We start from the raw sequence: 20,344 nt of genomic DNA on the forward strand, positions 1-20,344 counted from the left end.
GGATGTTTGGCTTTGTGGGTGGCGCCTAACGTCACTCGGGCGCATACTTAAATCTCCACCTCACACATGTATTCAATCATTACCACATACAACTAGGCACCTTTAGACAGACAGGACACCCACACTTTCTACCAGAAACAACCAAAATGTCACTCAGTGGGAAAGTAGCTGTGGTGACAGGAGCTGCTGCAGGAATTGGCAAAGCCTTCTGCGAGATTCTCCACAAGAATAGCGCAACCGTAAGTCTTAATTTAAATATTTTGCACAAATTGACTAAGTGGTAACATGATCATCAGGTTTTTGTGAATTTCTTACTGAAATGGTTTGTTATATTACTTCCCAAGGAGGGATCTTTATTAAGGCAAAGAATGGAATATTCCTCCCTGAGGGGAGTTGATAACAAGCCAACTAACCCTTATTAGGTATGAGAAACTAAGTGACTGAATCATATTTGTGTAAAACCTAAAAGGGCACTTTATAATCACATAGCAATTTTGCATGGTTTGTTGCAGATTTTTTTTTTTTTTTTGAAGGGAAATACATTTTTACCCCCCACACAAATCCCTCAAACATGACAATTTTATCAACAATATAAAATGTTATGTGACTATTCTCAGATTTTTGCCTTAAAGTTGCAAATGTTGCTGAGGTGCATTTACTTTCCACTAATTGTCCTGGAGCTCGGTCCATGGTCCAACTGTGGTTTAGTCAGTTGATTGGAGTTGATTTTGGAATGTCAAGCAGCTGTTAATCTGTAAAAGGATTGCTTAAACCAAGGGCGTAGGTTTGCATAGGGACGGTCGGGACATAACACTCCTAACTTTTTAGGATGCTCCAATTGTCCCTACAAACTTTTAAGCAACCTTATTTGCATTACACAATGACTTCAGTTATATAGATAATTTAGAATGTCTTCCCACATGTTGTAAGGATAGAATCGTTAAGTGAATTATTTTCAATATGTTCAGAGTTGTATTAATCAGTTTTCACTTGCTGAATGTGCCGGTGTCCTGTCAAAATGTCCTACATCGGCTACATAAGGCGAATTTGACACCCAAAGTACTACCGTGCGCTTTCAACTTGTTTTGTTTAGATACATACAAGCAGAACGTACTAAAAAAATGCCTTAAGAAAATATTAAGACTTAGTTATATGAAATAAGGATGGTTTAAATAGGCTTTGTGACTAATGTAGTCAGTACATCAATATTGCTTACAAGAAAACACTGGTTAAAAGTATGAAAGTGTATAACATGCAAAAAGTTTTTTTTTTTTTGAAGCAATGAAAAGGTAATAAATAGGGATGGGAATTGATAAGATTTTTACGATTCCAATTCCATTATTGATATTGCTTAACGATTTGATTTTTTTTTTTTTTTTTAATCAATTCCCTTATCGATTGTAATTTGGACTAATGGACTGTATGAGGTTCTGGGTTCAATATGTTTTATGGTTCATTCGCCTCGGAGTGTCGGTTAGAACACAAGGAGCGGAGAGGGGAGTTGGTCTTTGGCACTTTTAATCCAACTTGACAACAGGCACAACTACATACAGGCAATGACACTCGATATGACAATCACTCAATGAGCAGATGAGAGCATGCGTGGAGAGATGTTGATGTACTAGTATTTGAATGTGTGGGTATATGTGTGATTCTAAAAGTAAAGAAAATTACATCATATTATTCATTCCCTCATTCATTAGTGCTGATTCAATAAACAATGCAAATTGACTGTAAAGCCGTCGATAACACACATACATGACTTGTAATATTATTACGACACAAAGGTGGGGGGGCGCGAGTGCACCCGCACAACCCGGAAGCACCTTGCGTGCACCTGCGGTCATCTTGGCCATAAAAGTGGCGAAAACTAAGCACTTTACACTCACATGGATGTACAACATCTTAAGATGCTGAAGTAACACATTCCCTCTTAACAAAAATGTGCAACGCGAATATAATGTAAACAACGCTCTCCTCGACGCAGCGAGAACAAGCGGGAGCAACCAGCTGATGTAACAGTAAAAACACGAAACGGTCGTGCTGATAACGACTCTAACATATCATAAGAACTTCATGGCATGAAGAGGAAATACTTATATTCGTTCATGGATGCACACAGATTAATACTTCCTCTAACAGGTGGCCGTCCTCTGCTCGAAATGCGCACCTTACGCCTATATATGCCAGAATACGCAGTGTGCATGACGTAGGACAATAACAGGAACTGACTGGTTGCTATGGGAACGAACGCATACCCATGGAATCTTTCTAACAGGAGTATTAAAATTGCTAATAAAATCGTATTTAGGATTATTTTAGATGCATATATATACATATTTTTTTCTTAGAGAATTCGCCGATGAATACGATAGACCCATTAATAGACTTTTTGAGGGGAAATCACCATTTCTTTAAATAGTCTTACGAATAATTACCTGGCCTGTAAAAGTCAATAGAATTTTACTCAGCAACGACTTTCTCCAGGTTACACTTGATGAGAAGTCTCTCCATAGGTAATTATGTAGCCTTGCCTGCCGGATCGAACATGTATTAACATGTAAATTTCAGAACTTAAATCGTGTTGGTTGGAACCAATAAGAGAATCGTATCGTTGGATAGGTAAATTGCCAAACGATTCCATGTAATCGGAACATAGGGAACAGAACCGGTTCTCGAGTCCCATCCCTAAAAAGGTGAGTACTCGCTGTTTTTAACCAGTTTGTGCATGATTGCGCTGAGCATTGTGTAGACGTCTCGCTGCTTAGCAAGGACTTGCTGAACACCTGTTCAATCCCCCCGCTACTGCGGTCAGGCCAGCCTCCACAAGGAACAACGAAGTCAAGGTAGCTGTCATTCATTTGGATCATTGCTTGCATTATGAAAGAATGGATGGATAGAATTGACCCAACACTATTAAGTGAATTATTTTCATTATGTTCAGACTTATTGTATCACAAAAGTGAGTACACCCCTCGCATTTCTGTAGATCCAGTGGTACCTCTACATACGAAGTTAATTCATTCCGGCACCTTGTTTGTAAGTCGAAATGGTCGTATGTCGAGCAGGATTCTCCAATAGGAATACATGATAATTTCTTTAATTTGTTCCAAAGCCCAAAAACCTACACTAAATACTTAATAAATACTGCTGGTACTATTACAAATGGCAATTAAGCATAGCAAAACAAATAAGTTATGAATAAAAATCTGAATAATATAATAATAAGATTAACAATTCATAATTATTCCAGTAAATAATGTAACGAATTGGATTCTAATGTGACGGACACTTTTTGATTTACCTGAACGCACTGTGGGGCTGACGTCACAGTGAGATAGTCAGTCAACCAACATCGTAACGCATAGTAACGAACGCTTTCCCCGCCTTAGTAACTGTAACGGCGTTGCCAAGATGAGAAAAGTAATTAATTAGATTACCCACTACTGAAGAAAATAACGTCGTTATATTCTAACGCCATTATTAACAACACTGCATATTATTATTTTATACTATAATGTCCGTAACTATGTGTGATATTCTGATATGTTTTCTGAGGCACCCTGAAGTGCACGCAACGTTACTGTTGTTTTGGTCACATGATGCGGGAGTGCGATAGAGGAGCATAGCCTACCGAGAGCCCCAAGCTGTATTTGTACTGTTAGCTCCATGTGTTAATAAAGAAACAAAGTTGTCAGCGTGTCGTGTGTTCGATACCTTTGTCAAGAAAAAGCTCAAAACAAGACACTATGCACGATCTGTTTAAGAGACGCTGGGACTGGAGAGTAGTAGGGTAGTAGTAGTAGGAAGCGAGGGGGAGACGAGCGAGAGGCAAAAGTTTGCAGTTGAATGTGGCGGCAGTCAGCTATTATTTTGTTTGTTGTTTTCTTATTGTTTCCACAATAAAGTGGAGAAAGCCATCAACGACTCCTCTAATTCTTTCCCCCCAACGTTTTTAAGTTATTATTATTTTATATGCACGAGAGGTGCCGGATCTGCCCAAATAAGTCCCGGAGCACAGGGAGGCCAAAATCAAGAGGTGCCGGATCTTGTTCCGGCAAGATCCGGCTCAAATTAACCCCTGGAAGGCTTGATTGCCCTCTGAGGAAAACTATAACTACAAAGCGGCCCGCACAAAAGATTAGTAACTCCTGACGTTGATGACAAACTTTAACCAGGTCACGCACTCCTTCTGATGGATTGTATGATAGGGTAGGTTGTCTCCATGAAAAGTAGATCGAGCAAAAAAAAAAAAAACAATGAGCACGACTGCCTTAAACAGTGTGGATGACAAAATTCTAGTTCCATATAAGGTTACCTTTTAAAGAATCATGAAAAGAAAATACTTGTCACTGCCAACACATTTCTCGCTTAGGTTGTTCTGCTGGATGTGAACGAAAGTGCGGGAGAAAGTTTGATGGACTCTCTCAACGAGGACGGGCAAAACCGAGCTCTTTTTCTGACCTGCGACGTCACATCAGAGCAGCAGCTGAAAGGTACATTTCGGTTTTTGCTTTAGTACAAACAACACGCTGACGGAATTGCGTATCTGCATGAAAAAAAATAACAGATGCGTACACACGTACAAGTTCCGTCAGAGTGGAATGAGAAAGAGAATTTGATTGGATAACATTCTTCTCCCTGTCCAAACCTGCCTGCCAAATTACAGAGTATCTAAACCGACAGCCACACACTCTTCAGAAAATTTCTTGAGTCACAGATTAGCATTTCAAAACAAGAATCCCCAAAGCATGTTTACGCTGCTTTCTGTCCTATTTAACACTTAACTGTAAATCATAAGCAAGACTATTTGCATCCACCATTGAAAATTGTACATTGGTTAATGGAGGACCAGAGTACCAACATTCTATAACTACATAAATTAAAATGTCATTTAAGTTCCTATTTAATGTTTACTTAATTTTGGCATTGTCATTTATACAGGTGGAATAAAACTTGTTTCTGTCATCCAGTCCTTTATAATACAAAATATTAAGCTTTTATAATTGTCCATAAAAATGTCTAATGTGCCAAAGGTCAACCTAATGGAATACATACAGTGCTGGCCAAAAGTATTGGCACCCCTGCAATTCTGTCAGATAATGCTCAATTTCTCCCGGAAAACGATTGCAATTACAAATGTTTTGGTAGTAATATCTTCATTAATTTTGCTTGCAATGAAAAAACACAAAAGAGAATGGGGGGATCCAATCATCATTTTAGACTATACTCCAAAAATGGGCCGGACAAAAGTATTGGCACCCTTTGAAAAATCATGTGATGCTTCTCTAATTTGTGTCATTAACAGCACCTATTTTCTTACCTGTGGCAATAACTAAATCACACTTGCAGCCAGTTAAAATGCATTAAAGTTGACTCAACCTCCGCCCTGTGTCCTTGCGTGTACCACATTGAGTATGGAGAAAAGAAAGAAGACCAAAGAACTGTCTGAGGACTTGAGAAGCAAAATTGTAAGGAAGCATGGGCAATCTCAAGGCTAGAAGTCCATCTCCAAAGACCTGAATGTTCCTGTGTCTGCCGTGCGCAGTTTCATCCATAAGTGTAAAGCCCATGGTACTGTAGCTAAACTCCCTAGATGTGGAAGGAAAAGAAAAATTGACGAGAGATTTCAATGAATGATTGTGCGGATGGTGGACAAGAACCTCGACTAACATCCAAACAAGTTTAAGCTGTCCTGCAGTCCGAGGTTACAACAGCGTCAATCCGTACTATCCGTTGGCGTCTGACTGAAAAGGGACTCTGTGGTAGGATATCCAGGAAGACACCACTTCTGATCCAGAGACATAAAAAAGCCAGACTGGAGTTTGCCAAAACCTACCTGAGAAAGCCAAAAACGTTTTGGAAGAATGTTCTCTGGTCAGATGAGACAAAAGTAGAGCTTTTTGGGAAAAGGCCTCAACATAGAGTTCACAGGAAAAAAACGAGGCCTTCAAAGAAAAGAACACGGTCCCCACGGTCAAACATGGCGGAGGTTCCCTGATTTTTTGGGGTTGCTTTGCTGCCTCTGGCACTGGACTGCTTGAGCGTGTGCATGGCATTATAAAATCTGAAGACTACCAACAAATTTTGCAGCATAATGTAGGGCCCAGTGTGAGAAAGCTGAGTCTCCCTCTGCGGTCATGGGTTTTCCAGCAGGACAATGACCCAAAACACCCTTAAAAAAGCACTAGAAAATGGTTTGAGAGAAAACACTGGAGACTTCTAAAGTGGCCAGCAATGTGTCCAGACCTGAATCCCATAGAACACCTGTGGAGAAATCTGAAAATGGCAGTTTGGAGAAGGCACCCTTCAAATCTGAGACATGGAGCAGTTGGCCAAAGAAGAATGGTCTAAAACTCCAGCAGAGCATTGTGAGAAACTCATTGATGGATACCGGAAGTGGTTGTTCGCAGTTATTTTGTCTAACGGTTGTGCTACCAAGTATTAGGCTGAGGGTGCCAATACTTTTGTCCGGCCCATTTTTAAAAAATTTTGTGTAAAATTATAATGATTAAAAAAAAAATTCATTCTCTTTTGTCGTTTTTCATTGCAAGCAAAATAAATGAAGATATCACGACCAAACCATTTGTGATTGCATTTACATTTATTTGAGTAACGTTTTGAGAAAAATGTACTTCTAAGAGTAGTTTTATCAAGGCATACTTTTTACTTGATTAGATTTGTGAAGAAACACTACTCTTACTTTGCTACTTTGGGCTACACTAGTTTTAACATTTTTCCTTTTTTTTTCTCTACATATTAGATTTTACCTTTTTTTGAGTTGCCAACCGCAGCTCAACCAGTTTCACCAATAAGACGTCGAGATAATAATCACATGACTTCATTATACTAATCACTCAGCTTGCCATTCTATGATCACACCGGCTTGTTAAATCACGTGGCGTACTTAAAGCACCACAAAATATTAGTATGTATTTGACATAGAGCGCTGCTGTCAACATGACTCAAAAGCGTGTTTTTTTTTGTTTTTTTTGTTTTTTTAAATAGTACCGATTGACCATGGAAAACCGGAGATATGATCATTTTAGTTTCATAATAGGAAATATGTTTTTTCCGTTAGCGGGCACTCATGCTCTTTGGACAAATAATGCTTCATTTCTGTAGAACTTTTGTCTCTCGCCGGAATTCAATTTTTGTTGTTTTTTTTTTTTTGTCGTATTTCTTTGGCTTAATCTGGTTATGTAATATGTTATTGTACAGTGTAATAACGGTACATATACACTGGGGAAAATAAGTATTTAGTCAACCACTAATTGCGCAAGTTCTCCCACTTGAAAATATTAGAGAGGCCTGTAATTGTCAACATGGGTAAACCTCAACCATGAGAGACAGAATGTGGGGAAAAAAGAAAACCACATTGTTTGATTTTTAAAGAATTTATTTGTAAATCATGGTGGAAAATAAGTTTGGTCAATACCAAAAGTTCACCTCAATACTTTGTTATGTACCCTTTGTTGGCAATAACGGAGGGCAAACGTTTTCTGTAACTCTTCACAAGCTTTTCACACACTGTTGCTGGTATTTTGGCCCAATCCTCCATGCAGCTCTCCTCTAGAGCAGTGTTGTTTTGGGGCTATTGTTGGGCAACACAGACTTTCAAATCCCTCCACAGATTTTCAATGGGGTTGAGATCTGGAGACTGGCTAGGCCACTCCAGGACCTTGAAATGCTTCTTACGAAGCCACTCCTTTGTTGCCTGGCTGTGTGTTTGGGATCATTGTCATGCTGAAAGACCCAGCCACGCCTCATCTTCAATGCCCTTGCTGATGGAAGGAGATTTTCACTCAAAATCTTTCGATACATGGCCCCATTCATTTTCCTTTACACAGATCAGTCGTCCTGGTCCCTTTGCAGAAAAACGGCACCAAAGCGTGATGTTTCCACCCCCATGCTTCAAAGTGGGTATGGTGTTCTTCGGATGCAATTCAGTATTCTTTCTCCTCCAAACACTAGAACCTGTGTTTCTACCAAAAAGTTCTATTTTGGTTTCATCTGACCATAACACATTCTCCCAGTCCTCTTCTGGATCATCCAAATGCTCTCTAGCGAACCGCAGACTTGCCTGGACATGTACTTTCTTCAGCAGGGGGACGCGTTTGGTAGTGCAGGATTTGAGTCCCTGGCGGCGCATTGTGTTACTGATAGTAGCCTTTGTTACTGTGTTCCCAGCTCTCTGTAGGTCATTCACTAGGTCCCCCTGTGTGGTTCTGGGATTTTTGCTCACCGTTCTTGTTATCATTTTGACACCACGGGGTGAGATCTTGCATGGAGCCCCAGATCGAGGGAGATTATCAGTGTTCTTGTATGTCTTCCATTTTCTAATAATTGCTCCCACACTTGATTTCTTTACACCGAGTGTTTTACCTATTGCAGATTCACTCCTCCCAGCCAGGTGCAGGTCTACAATTTTGTCTTTGGTGTCCTTCGACAGCTCTTTGGTCTTGGCCATAGTGGAGTTTGGAGTGTGACTGACTGAGGTGGTGGACAGGTGTCTTTTATACCGATAATGAGTGAAAAAAGGTGCCATTAATACAGGTAACATGTGGAGCCTCATTAGAAGAAGTTAACCTTTTTGACAGCCAGAAAGCTTACTTGTTTGTAGGTGACCAAAAGCTTATTTTCCACCATGATTTGCAAATAAATTCTTTAAAAATCAAACAATGTGATTTTCTGTTTTTTTTCACATTGTCTCTCATGGTTGAGGTTTACCCATGTTGACAATTACAGCCCTCTCTAATCTTTTCAAGTAGGAGAACTTGCACAATTGGTGGTTGACTGAATACTTATTTGCCCCACTGTAGATAACTTTGTGCTGAGAAAAAAAACATTTCTCCACAAGAGGGCACTCATGCTTTTTGGTCGAATAATGCTTCATTTCTGTAGAACTTTTGTCACTCACCGGAATTGTTTTTTTGTTGTTTTATTTCTTTGGCTTAATGTTGTTCTGTAATATGTTATACAACCCCTAGCAAAAAGTATGGAATCACCAGTCTCGGACGAGCACTCTCATTTTATCATGTAGAACAAACCCAGATAAAAAGCTTGAAAAAAATAATAAATTGGTTCAAAAGTACAACTCTTTAGCATTCAGAAACACTAAAAGAAATGAATAAACATTGTATAGAGAGAGTGCAAGGAAATCTATGTGGAATCACTCCATTCTGAGGAAAAAAATATGGAATCATGAGAAACAAACAAAAACAATCAAAACGCATCTCTAGTATTTAGTAGCACCACCTCTGGATTTTATGACAGCTTGCAGTCTCTGAAGCATGGACTTGATGAGTATTCTTCATCAATTTGGTCCCAATTCTCTTCGATTGCAGTTGCCAGATCACACTTGCAGGTCGGAGCCTTGCTGCGGACCATTTTTTTCAATTTCCACCACAGGTTTTCAATAGGGTTGAGATGTGGGCTATTTGCAGGCCATGACATTGACTGGATGAATCTTTCTCCAAGGAATGTTTTAACAGTTGTAGCTCTGTGGCATGATGCATTGTCATCTTGGAAAATGAGAAACATATTCAAGAGTCAAGAATCTGCATTGGACAAGGTGATGATGCTGGAACTTTAGTTTGGTGCTGTTCCAGTGAGAATTACAAAGATGACTGCCTGAAGAAAACATCAAAATTCCCTCAGTCCTTGATGATATGGGGCTGCATGACAGGCAAGGGCACTGGGGAGATGGCTGTGGTTAAATCTTCAATAAATGCACAAGTTTGCATTGAAATTTTAGACAGCGTTCTTATCCCTTCAATTGAAACTGTGTCATTTTCCAAAATGACATTGCATCATGCCACAGAGCTACAACTGTTAAAGCATTCCTTGGAGAAAGACTCATCCAGTCAATGTCATGGCCTGCAAATAGCCCACATCTCAACCCTATTGAAAACCTGTGGTGGAAATTGGGGGGGGGAAAGGTCCCCAGCAGATCACCCGCAAGGATGATCTAGCAACTGCAATCGAAGAGAGTTGGCACCAAATTGATGAAGAATACCAATCAAGTCCATGCCTCAGAGACTGCAAGATATCATAAAAGCCAGAGGTGGTGCTAATAAATACTAAAGATGTGTTTTGATTGTTATTTCTTTGTTTCTGATGATTCCATATTTTTTTTTCTTCAGAATGGAGTGATTCGGTATATATTTTCCTGCACTCGCGCTATAAAAGTAACATTTACTGACAACAATTTTTTTATTCATTTCTTTTTGTGTTTCTGATTGCTAAAGAGCTGCACTTTTGAACTAATTTAATTTTTCAAGATTTTTATCTGAGTTTGTTCTACATGATAAAATGTCTGAGTGAGTGCTCGTCCGAGACTGGTGATTCCATACTTTTTGCTGAGGTTTGTAGTATAGTATAATAGTTTAAATAAGTTTGTGCCAAGAAAAAAAAATACCATTGGGGTGGGGGGGAAAAAAAAAAAAAAAAAAACTTAAGCTGTTACTTACAATGTTACTCATTACTTGCGTATTCTTTTCACCAAATAAATGTTTACTTTAGTACATTTTTTGGATGACTACTTTTGCTTGAGTAATATTATTTTGAATTAACACTACTCTTACTTGAGTAAAATCTTTGGCTACTCTACCAAACTCGGTTAACTCCCATTTATCAAACTAAATTGCAAGTAATAAACATCTGTGACAAGTGATTCATTTTTCTAGGGTGTTTTACTATTGCTTTGTTTCAATGGCCAAGGTGTCTTCAAGATAATTGCAGAGAATTTCGGAGGAATCGACATCTTGTGCAACAACGCCGGCATCGTAGACGAAAAAAACTGGGAACAAACTGTTGACATCAACCTTGTAAGAAATCGGCGACGAGAAGCACCTGCTGGCCTTCATTTGTGACTTGTGTTGCGTCAGGCTTCCTTGTTAGGAAAAACAACAACAGTGGAATGGCCTCATAGTTATCTAACTTCAGTTGCCTTTTATGTCTTTGTTGCGATAGCTCGGTGTCATCAAAGGGACCTACGCAGCCCTGGAGCACATGAGCAAATTGAACGGCGGTCGAGGAGGTGTCATCGTCAACACTGCGTCCATGGCAGGTGATATTGAGCACTAGATATCCAATTGTTGACTATAAAAGGAAAATTGTCCCAATACTTATCATGATCAATTGTATTTAGAAAATAATAGTGGGCTTAAGATTGACCCCTGTGAAACTCCAAATAAAGTTTGGAGTGTGTCTGTATGAACTAAAAATTTATAACCCTTTCAGTTTTTGGTAGAACTGCAAAACCTCACAACAGCTCCCGCATTTAAAAGGATTTGCACTCTTTGTCAGAGTAAAACAACGACACAAGTGAAAAATATGATAATTTGTGGAAACTAGCTAGGGTAGGGTGACCATATTTTGATTTCCAAAAAAGAGGACACTCAGCCAGGCCTTAAGATACTTGAATTTTACTCGAAGTTCTCTCAAAGATGCCTATATCACTTTAATATATTTAAAGTGTGCCCCCTCACTCTGGATGGAAAAATGCAGTTTGAAAAAAAAATTAAAAAAAATAATGACAAAAAAAAAAAAAAAAATATATATATATATATATATATATATATATATATATATATATATATATATATATATATATATATATATATATATAATATAGTAGTATAATGCAGACCCATGGAAAAGAAGTCCAGTCAATACACATACACACAGTAGGCTTATAAATTACTATCACGACAATTGCCCTTGACAAATTGTTATTCCCATTCAATTGATATTCTTATTCAATGTTCTGGATTGCACACAAACAATAACCGAAATAAACTGACAAACTATTCAACCAGCATGTTTCCAAATGTAGCAGTTGAAAACTACGTTTCCCATAATGCCTAGCGTGGTTTAGCTTACTCGTAGCTAGCTGAGGCAAAAATCAAACTTACAATCATCGGCAGCGCAACGATGCGACACCAAACGGGATTTTACAGTCAAAGCTCCGACAGAAGTCAAGTTGCCATTATATACGTATTTATCGTAAAAAACTTAACAACTGGGCAGGCGTTGTGGCCAAATCGTCAACCCAGTAGATGGCGGTAATGCCTAACGATAGGGGTAAACTGCCAACAAAAACAAGAACTACTATTTCTTTCCTCTCTACTACTAGAGAGCATGCAGGCGCTCTCTTCAAATTGGTTCCGTAAAATATAAAAACCGGACATTTTTATGAATTTATTAAACCCGCCCGGACGACAAGGATACTACGTGAAAGTAGGACTCTTCCGGGCAAAAGAGGACGTTTGGTCACCCTAAGCTAGGGCCTTGTTTTGTTTTTAACTCACCCAGTGTGTGCATAGGTGGAGATAGATGGGGGCAGGGCCCTCCCTGGTGGTCGAAAAATGTCATTGCATGTAATTCCTAAAAATTTAAAGGGGAAGTTCAGAATTTTTGGCATTGGGCTTTATCTTCGAGTTAGTGGGGGGTTTAAATAGTCGGTGGAGTTGATTTGGACAAATTCTGTGCAATTTGTTAGTTTCTGGGCTCCAGAGTGGCTAAGCTAGCGTAAAGTCAATGGTGCCTGCTTAGCATACCAATAAAAAAACATGTCTGCAAGCATAAGAATCACCGATTACCCATGTAATCAATAGCGTTGGCTGTTTTCAGGATAAAATAATTAAAACTTACCTTTGCTTGCAAATAATAGTATGAACAGCAGCACTTTTTTTTTTTTTCACCGCTGATTTTTGCGGGAATGAAGGGGACTGCCCAGAAGACTGAGCACGAGTGGCTGAAGCACTCCTCTATTGTGGTCTCATTACGCATCAAAAAAAAAAAAATTGTCCAGCAGAAGGTTTTGGCCGCACGGGTATTTAGAATTTTGGGATAGTACCATGCTCGTGCGTTTTCTCCATACAAGGCGTGCACAATGGCAGTATACACGCATGCTGGATAGTTTACGTACTACTACTAGGCTACTATAAAGACAGCATTCTATTTCACCGATGGTGTGCGTTGACGTTTTTGTATTGGAAATAAAAGCAGCGGTGTATTATAATGCAAATCAGTGCAGCTAGACGGCGCAATGACACACGAACACATTTGGAAACATAAAGGTCCAATTAGCCTCACCCCACAATGAAAATTGCCGTTTCAATGAAGAATGGAATGACAAACATAAGAAGCCGTTCTCTGATGGAGAAATAATAAAAGATTGTATGAAGTGATGACAGCAATGTTCAAAGGGAAAGAAAAGGAGGAAATGACAACAAAAATCAAATCTCACTCTCAGATTTATCAACCACAAGACTCAATGCAGTACTGGCTGATGATCTGGGCAAACAGCTTTGTGACCTCCAAATGCCATTTCTCTCATTGAACAGTGTTTCACAGTTAGTTACTGTCAATAATTGTTTGCACCTCGATGACAGAGCTTGTCATGTTCTGAACAAGTGAACATGTAGTCTAGTGCTGCAACGATTAATCGATTAACTCAAGTATTCGATTAGGGAAAAAAATATTCGAATTAAATTTTCTTGCTGCGAGTATGCGTTTAATTAAAGTAGCGTTGTAAGGGTTAATTTTGAAAGTGTTTGCATGTAGTTTTATTGATTAGAGTGGATACACTGCCATCTTGTCTGCCTCTTTTCACATGGCTGAATCCAACTGTTCCCTGTTAAGACCAACTTAAGCTAAGTTTTTGTTTGAGCTAATGTTTTTAAATGCATTCATAATTTAGTTTATAGGTATGTATTGGCGTTTTTGCGGGAATATGTGTCCGAACCATTTAAGAGAATTGTAAAAAAAGAAAAATTAGCATTTTATAGCATCTAAGCTAGCGAACTTTTTCTATGTAAGTTAGCCAATTGTTCTTTTGTTGTACATATTCTCATTGGGGAAAAAAAATCATACTGTTTGAGGCTTAGCTCAGGTATTTAATTTTTCATGTTCCTTATCCGATTACTCGATTATTCGAACTAACTAGTCTATCGATTAATCGACTACTAAAATATTCGATAGCTGCAGCCCTAATGTAGTCTACTACTTGCACGTTTTCTTTTTTGTCCAGCAGTGTTTTACAGTTAAAAAAGTACTGTCAATAGTTATTGTTTGCACCTTAATGACAGATCTAGTCAATTATTTAGTGTAGTGTACATGTGTAAACATTGTTCTTGTATGTTTTTTTTTGTTTTGTTTTGTATTTTAAGTAAAAAAAATGTTTTGTTAATTCATTTTTATATAATCAGAATGTCCATTGTCTTTTTGTTTGGTCCAAAGAAAACCACTTTACCACCTTCGACCTGTCTTGCACTTGACCGACATTAACAAATAGACCCATGCTTGTATGAAAAAAATAATTGTGGACCTTCAAGATTTGTATTTGAGGAGCCTTGCTCTATTGTTTCAATGTTTTATTTATTTTCAACCACAAAAATTCGACCAAACCCCCCACCCCCAACACCAGGGCAATGCACCCCCTTCCCACGCCAATGGTGATTTGCATCAGGAAATTAATGACAATATAATTTATAATTAAAAAAACCAGTCATGGAAATTTTAAACTAAAATAGGAGCAAGTATTTTCAAGAAAAGAGAGATCCTCCTAAAAGGGTTATAACTGCCTTTTTTTCTTGGCCCCAAGACAATCCCAAAATGGTGTCAAAACACTAATTTGTCACAATGAATTGCGTTTAGCTTCTTATAAAACTTAACATATAATTCAATTGTCATGCCTACATACCAATGTGTCATGTGAATGAAATGTTGTCTAGAACGCATTACTAAGTAATGCTTAACTGTAATCAGATTACTTTCTTTGAGTAACGTGTTCATTTTTCCAAACCAGTAATCCTGATTAAAGTTGGTTTCCCTTAGTGTCTGTGCATTACAACCCAGAGGTTGCGTTAGACTTTTTCTTTGTCGTCATTTTGACTGACAGGGTCATAAAAATCCGGTCATAATCTATTTTTACCCATCACTTAAATTTTAAAAATGATAATAATGACATATTCAATAGTATTTAGTTTTCATTCATTTTTAATTAATATTCTGTCCGAACAAGCTTAACAGAGAATCCACACTGTGCCATCACACATCAAGCAGATGAATACGTAACTTTTTCTCTGCAGTGACAAAAACAGCTCACTGTGGCCCCAGTAGGTAGGCTACATATGGAACAATGAAATTAACAGTTCACCTGCTGTGGTCTGAACGCAGTCTCTCACTTTCCACCTGGTGCGTATGGACTTGAATTGCGTGCCCGCTTGTGCATAATCAAATGTCTCAAACTTTTTTTGAAGAAACTCAGAGTAAGGCCAACGACGTCATGCATCAAGAGAGACAATAGCTAATTAATATGCTCACTCGCCACCCTGTGGTCTGGGGTGTGAATTGCAATCTGTCAAAATGACAGATGGACTTGTTTTTTCAGTCACCGTTTTAAAAAACCGGTCAACGACGGAAAATATTCGGTTAACGCAACCCCTGGTATTACAACCGTAATTTCCCGAATATAACGCGCACTTTTTCCCCCCAAAATCAACTTGTAAAATCATGGTGCGCATTATAAACGGGTACATGGATGGAGACAGAAATATATATATATATATATATATAAAACGATTTTTTTTTTTTTTTTAAATTGACACGGCCATGTTGTGTCGAAGAAACGTATGCGGCGATCCGTTGCCGACCATTACGGTACGTGACGTCACCATTTTGTTTCGGTAATACTTCACTCTAATCGGCCGAATGATTTCGTCTGTGTTAAATTCAGCTTTTTTCACTCTTTATAAAGCACAGAATTTAGTTTCTTGAACTCATTTGAGTCAACGTTTATTGCAGCTCCGCAACTCGGACCATAACAAACGTAACAACACAGACTTCCTGTGTCCGTCAACTATATCTGTCCCTCGGGAAACTCAAACCCAAATAACAATAGTTCCTATTGTTACTGTCGTGTCGACAGCAATGAGATCTCTCGGATTTCCGACTTCCGTTCTCTCACTTTCATTCTACCGTATCAATCCATGGAGGAAAAATTTATTCATCAATATGAATACAGCAGCCTTTAAAAGAAAAGTCACATCTGTTTTGTTTTCTCCTGGATTCTGGTAAGTTCAAGAAGTTATCAGATTTATTACCGTACATATTGTCAGTTTACGGTTATGTTTTGAACTACCAACGTGTTATGCTTGTGCTGCGTTTCACCGGTCAGTAAAATGACATTTCTGTATCAGTACACGAGCTCTGTTTTCTTGTATTCTTCTATTTATTGGTGCTAAAATTAGGGTGCGCGTTTTACACGGGTACAATAATTTTCCCTATATTTTACAAGTAAATTTGGGGTGCGCGTTATACACGGGTGCGCCTTATATTCGGGAAATAACGGTATTTTGTTATTGCCTCATTATGTACATATGTAGAATGAAGAATATTGTAGTCCTGTACGAAGAGCATTTTGAATAGAAAATGCTAGAAAGGCTCCCATCTACGTATTAATTTCCATGGTAACTGCTCAGTTACTTCCTGTTTTGGTCTCGCGCCAGCACGAGTGCAGCCACCTGTTGAGATGTGAGAGGGAATGTTAATCTGTGTATGAACATGAGTATTTTTTCCTGGATTCGGGAGGATTCCAGTAATAGGTTGGACCCCTTACATACGCGGCTGTTTTTTGTAGCTTTGCCTTTGCGACGACGGGTAGTCATCGCTCCGAGTCTGCAAGCATTGTTCATATTCGTGTTGCAAATTTATGCCGTGAGGTGATGTGTTCATTTAGCATCTTTGGGATTTGTTGTAAGGCCAATTGAGTGTAAAGTATTGAGTTGCCACCAAGTTTTGTGGCCAAATTTACCACGTGTGTGTACGGCGTACCTTCTGGTTGTGCGCGCGCTTCTGCGTTCGCCCCCACCTATGTGTTTATTGTAGGGCTGTCAAACGATTAAAATTTTTAATCGCATTAATTACAGCTTAAAAATGAATCGTTATTAATCGCAATTCAAACCCTCTATAAAATATGCCATATTTTTCTGTAAATGATTGTTGGAATGGAAAGTTAAGACACAAGACAGATATATACATTCAACATACGGTACATAAGTACTGTTTTTGCTTATAACAATAAATCAACATGATGGCATTAACATTATTAATTCTCTTAAAGCGATCCATGGATAGAAAGACTTGTAGTTCTTAAAAGATAAATGTTAGTACAAGTTAGAGAAATTTTATATTAAAACCCCTCTTAATGTTTTCGTTTTATTAGAATTTGTAAAATTTTAAAACAAAAAATAAACTAGTAGCTCGCCATTGTTGATGTCAATAATTACACTATGCCCACTCATGGTACTAACCCATAAAATCAATTGGACCCAAGCGCCAGCAGAGGGTGCCACTCCAAAAAACAAGTAACAAGCGGACATTACACGGCACTGTCAGTTTAATCTGTTTGAGCGGGGCATGTGCGTTAATTGCGTCAAATATTTTAACGTGATTGATTTTTTAAAAAATACCGCCCGTTAACGCGATAATTTTGACAGCCCTAGTTTATTGCAGTGTGCAATTCATTTGCGTGTCGTTGATAATTGTCGTTTTGCATTGGCACTGATATGCTGTTAACTAGAGATGTCCCGATCGATCGGCGTCCCGATCAAGTCATTTTCAAAGTATCGGAATCGGCAAAAAATATATCGGCCATGCCTTTTTTTAATATATATATATATATATATATATATTTTTTTTTTTTTTAAATCGCTTTCTAATTGTATTTAACTTTACAGACCTAATATGTTACACTCATCCAGAGTCTTTAGTTTAGGCTTAAGGTAGGGTTATCAAATTTATCCTGATAACGGCGGTGATGAATTTTTAAAAAAATGTATCACGTTAAAATATTTAACACAATTAATGCATGCGCTGCACGATCCACTCACGCATTGTCGCGCTCAATCTGTAATGGCGCCGTTTTACCTATATAGAGAGATAAAAGGCAGCGTAAAATGAGTACAGTGAATTTTGGCATCCTTTGGAGCCTTTTTTTAATCGGCTAAAGCCTTACAATCCCTCTCCCTATGATTAGAAATATCATGAAAAGCAATGTGGGGAAGCAAGGTAGCAATTGATTTTTTTCTTAACACCTTAAGTTATTTCCCAACGCAGAGAAGATATATCAATTGGTAGCACTACGCACAGTCATGGTTCCACTTCCCATCATGCATTTGGGCATGGCTACAGTATCATTTACTGAAAGCTCAACAAATACACTAGATGGCAATATTTAGTCACATTATACAAAGTCACAAGTCTTTCTATCCGTGGATCCCTCTCACAGAAAGAATGTTAATAATGTAAATGCCATCTTGAGGATTTATTGTCATAATAAACAAATACAGTACTTATGTACTGTATGTTGAATGTATATATTCGTCCGAGTTTTATTCATTTTTTTCTTAATGCATTGCCAAAATGTATATGATCGGGAAAAATTATCGGGATTGATTGGAATTGAATCGGGAGCAAAAAATCGGATCGGGAAATATCAGGATCGGCAGATACTCAAACTAAAACGATCGGGGTCGGATGGGGAGCAAAAAAACATGATCGGAACAATCCTACTGTTAACCCTTACTCGAAGTTCAGAATTTTTGACATTAAGCTTAATCTTCGAGTTCGTGGAGTTTAATTGGTTGGTGGTGTTGATTTCAACAAAATTCCCTGCAGTTTGTCAGTTATTTGTTAGTTTCAGGGCTACCGAGTGGCTAAGCTAGCACGAGTCAATGGTGTTTGAAATCAACTCCACTGATTAATTAAACCTCGCTAACTCAAACATTAAGCCTTATATGAAAAATTCTGATCTTCCACTTTAAATTAAATTATCTGAAAGTCAATTACATGCAATGGCATTTTTCTGTTGCCATTCTTTTGTTGAGGCGACAAAGGGAAAAAAAATTGGTAAAAACTGATAAATTACTTTTAAAGTGACTTGGTTACTTTGATAAAAAAGTAATCAGTCAAGTAACCAGATTACTTTTTGAAGCATAATCGGTAATTACTTTTTCAAGTAATCTGTGACAACACTGTGTGTAGGTATCAAACCTCTGATAAGCTGCCCAGTCTACAGTGCCACAAAGAGTGCTGTGATAGGCTTCTCCAGAGCCATGGCGGTGAGAATTGTAACACAAGGATAACCTCTAATGTAAACCTGATTGTGTGACGCTCCATTACGTGTTTGTGCATTAGGGCGCCTCGACCATGGCGGGGTATGGCATTCGCTTCAACGCCCTTTGCCCGGCTTTGGTGCAGACTGAGCTGCTGACCAGTTTAACAGACAAACTAGGCCAATTCACACACCTAGGGGAAACTACAAGAAAACTACTAGAGAAGCACGGCGTGCTAAGGTGAGTTACCAGGTAGTTGTGACATCGGGATTTGACCTAATCATGGTACTTTTCAGTGCCTCGGAGGTAGCCGAGTGCCTTCTGGAGCTGGTGACGGACGAGAGCAAGAATGGAGAAGCCCTCATGATCTCCTTCAGGGGAAAGATGTACACTACGTTCCCTTCTATCGAGATGGAACCCAAATAGTGTTTCCTGGTCCCGTTTGCCTCGTCTGCTCTCTGAATGTACAATCTAGTGCTGTGCAATGCTTGCATATACTGCAATCTTTATGAAATGTATTAAAGCTTTACTGAAGGTGCATTGTTTGAATTTTTTTTTTTTTTTTTTCCCCCCCACTCAAAGGAGCCAAGGAGTGCTTTAAAGGTAATGACAAGGATCTTTTAGTGGATGGGGGTGATGTGGTGGGGGTCCGAGTGATGAGGCGTGCTGCTGAGTTTTGGAGGAGCTGCAGTTTCTGGAGGAGTTCATTTGAGAGACCGAAGGGCAGTGAGTTAGAGTAATCGAGCTGGGAAGTGACTAGACTACAGACAAGAGTGGAAGTGGTATGGCAGGTGAGACCAGGAGGAAGCGAGAAATATTACGAAGGTGGAAGTAAGCTGATCTGCTGATGTCGTTGATATGGGAGCAGAAAGAGGGCGTGCTGTCGAAGATTTCACCCAGACTCTTAACCTGAGCTGAAAAGAGGGAGAGATCCGTACATTGTTGATGGTAATAGAGAAGTTATTATCATGAGAGCGTGTGGTGTTGTTGCCTACAAGGAGTACTTCTGATTTTGAGCTATTGAGGAGGAGGAAGTTGGAGGAGAACCAAGAGTTAATGTCTTCTCAACAGAGGGTGAGGGAGGAGGGTGGAAGGGAAGAGGTTGGTTTTGAGGAAATGTAGAACTGGGTGTCATCCACGCAGTGGAAGTGAATGTTGTATTTGCGGAAAATGGAACAGAGGAGGAAAATGTAAATAATGAAGAGCGGCCCATGGAGTGA

At 38.8% G+C, this 20,344-nt stretch overlaps 1 protein-coding gene across 1 annotated transcript; it reads left to right on the forward strand.

The window, feature by feature from the left end:
* The first annotated feature begins 64 nt into the window (after window positions 1-64).
* LOC130906970 (15-hydroxyprostaglandin dehydrogenase [NAD(+)]-like) lies at window positions 65-19,662 on the forward strand. Its single transcript, XM_057821742.1, has 7 exons — window positions 65-239; window positions 4,376-4,496; window positions 10,723-10,829; window positions 10,975-11,071; window positions 19,054-19,130; window positions 19,207-19,364; window positions 19,421-19,662. The coding sequence occupies exons 1-7, from the start codon at window positions 147-149 to the stop codon at window positions 19,548-19,550; spliced, it is 783 nt and encodes a 260-aa protein (XP_057677725.1). The 5' UTR covers window positions 65-146; the 3' UTR covers window positions 19,551-19,662.
* The last annotated feature ends 682 nt before the right edge of the window (window positions 19,663-20,344 follow it).

Source organism: Corythoichthys intestinalis, chromosome 18, assembly GCF_030265065.1.
Source record: "Corythoichthys intestinalis isolate RoL2023-P3 chromosome 18, ASM3026506v1, whole genome shotgun sequence".
NCBI classification, from domain to species: Eukaryota; Metazoa; Chordata; class Actinopteri; order Syngnathiformes; family Syngnathidae; genus Corythoichthys; species Corythoichthys intestinalis.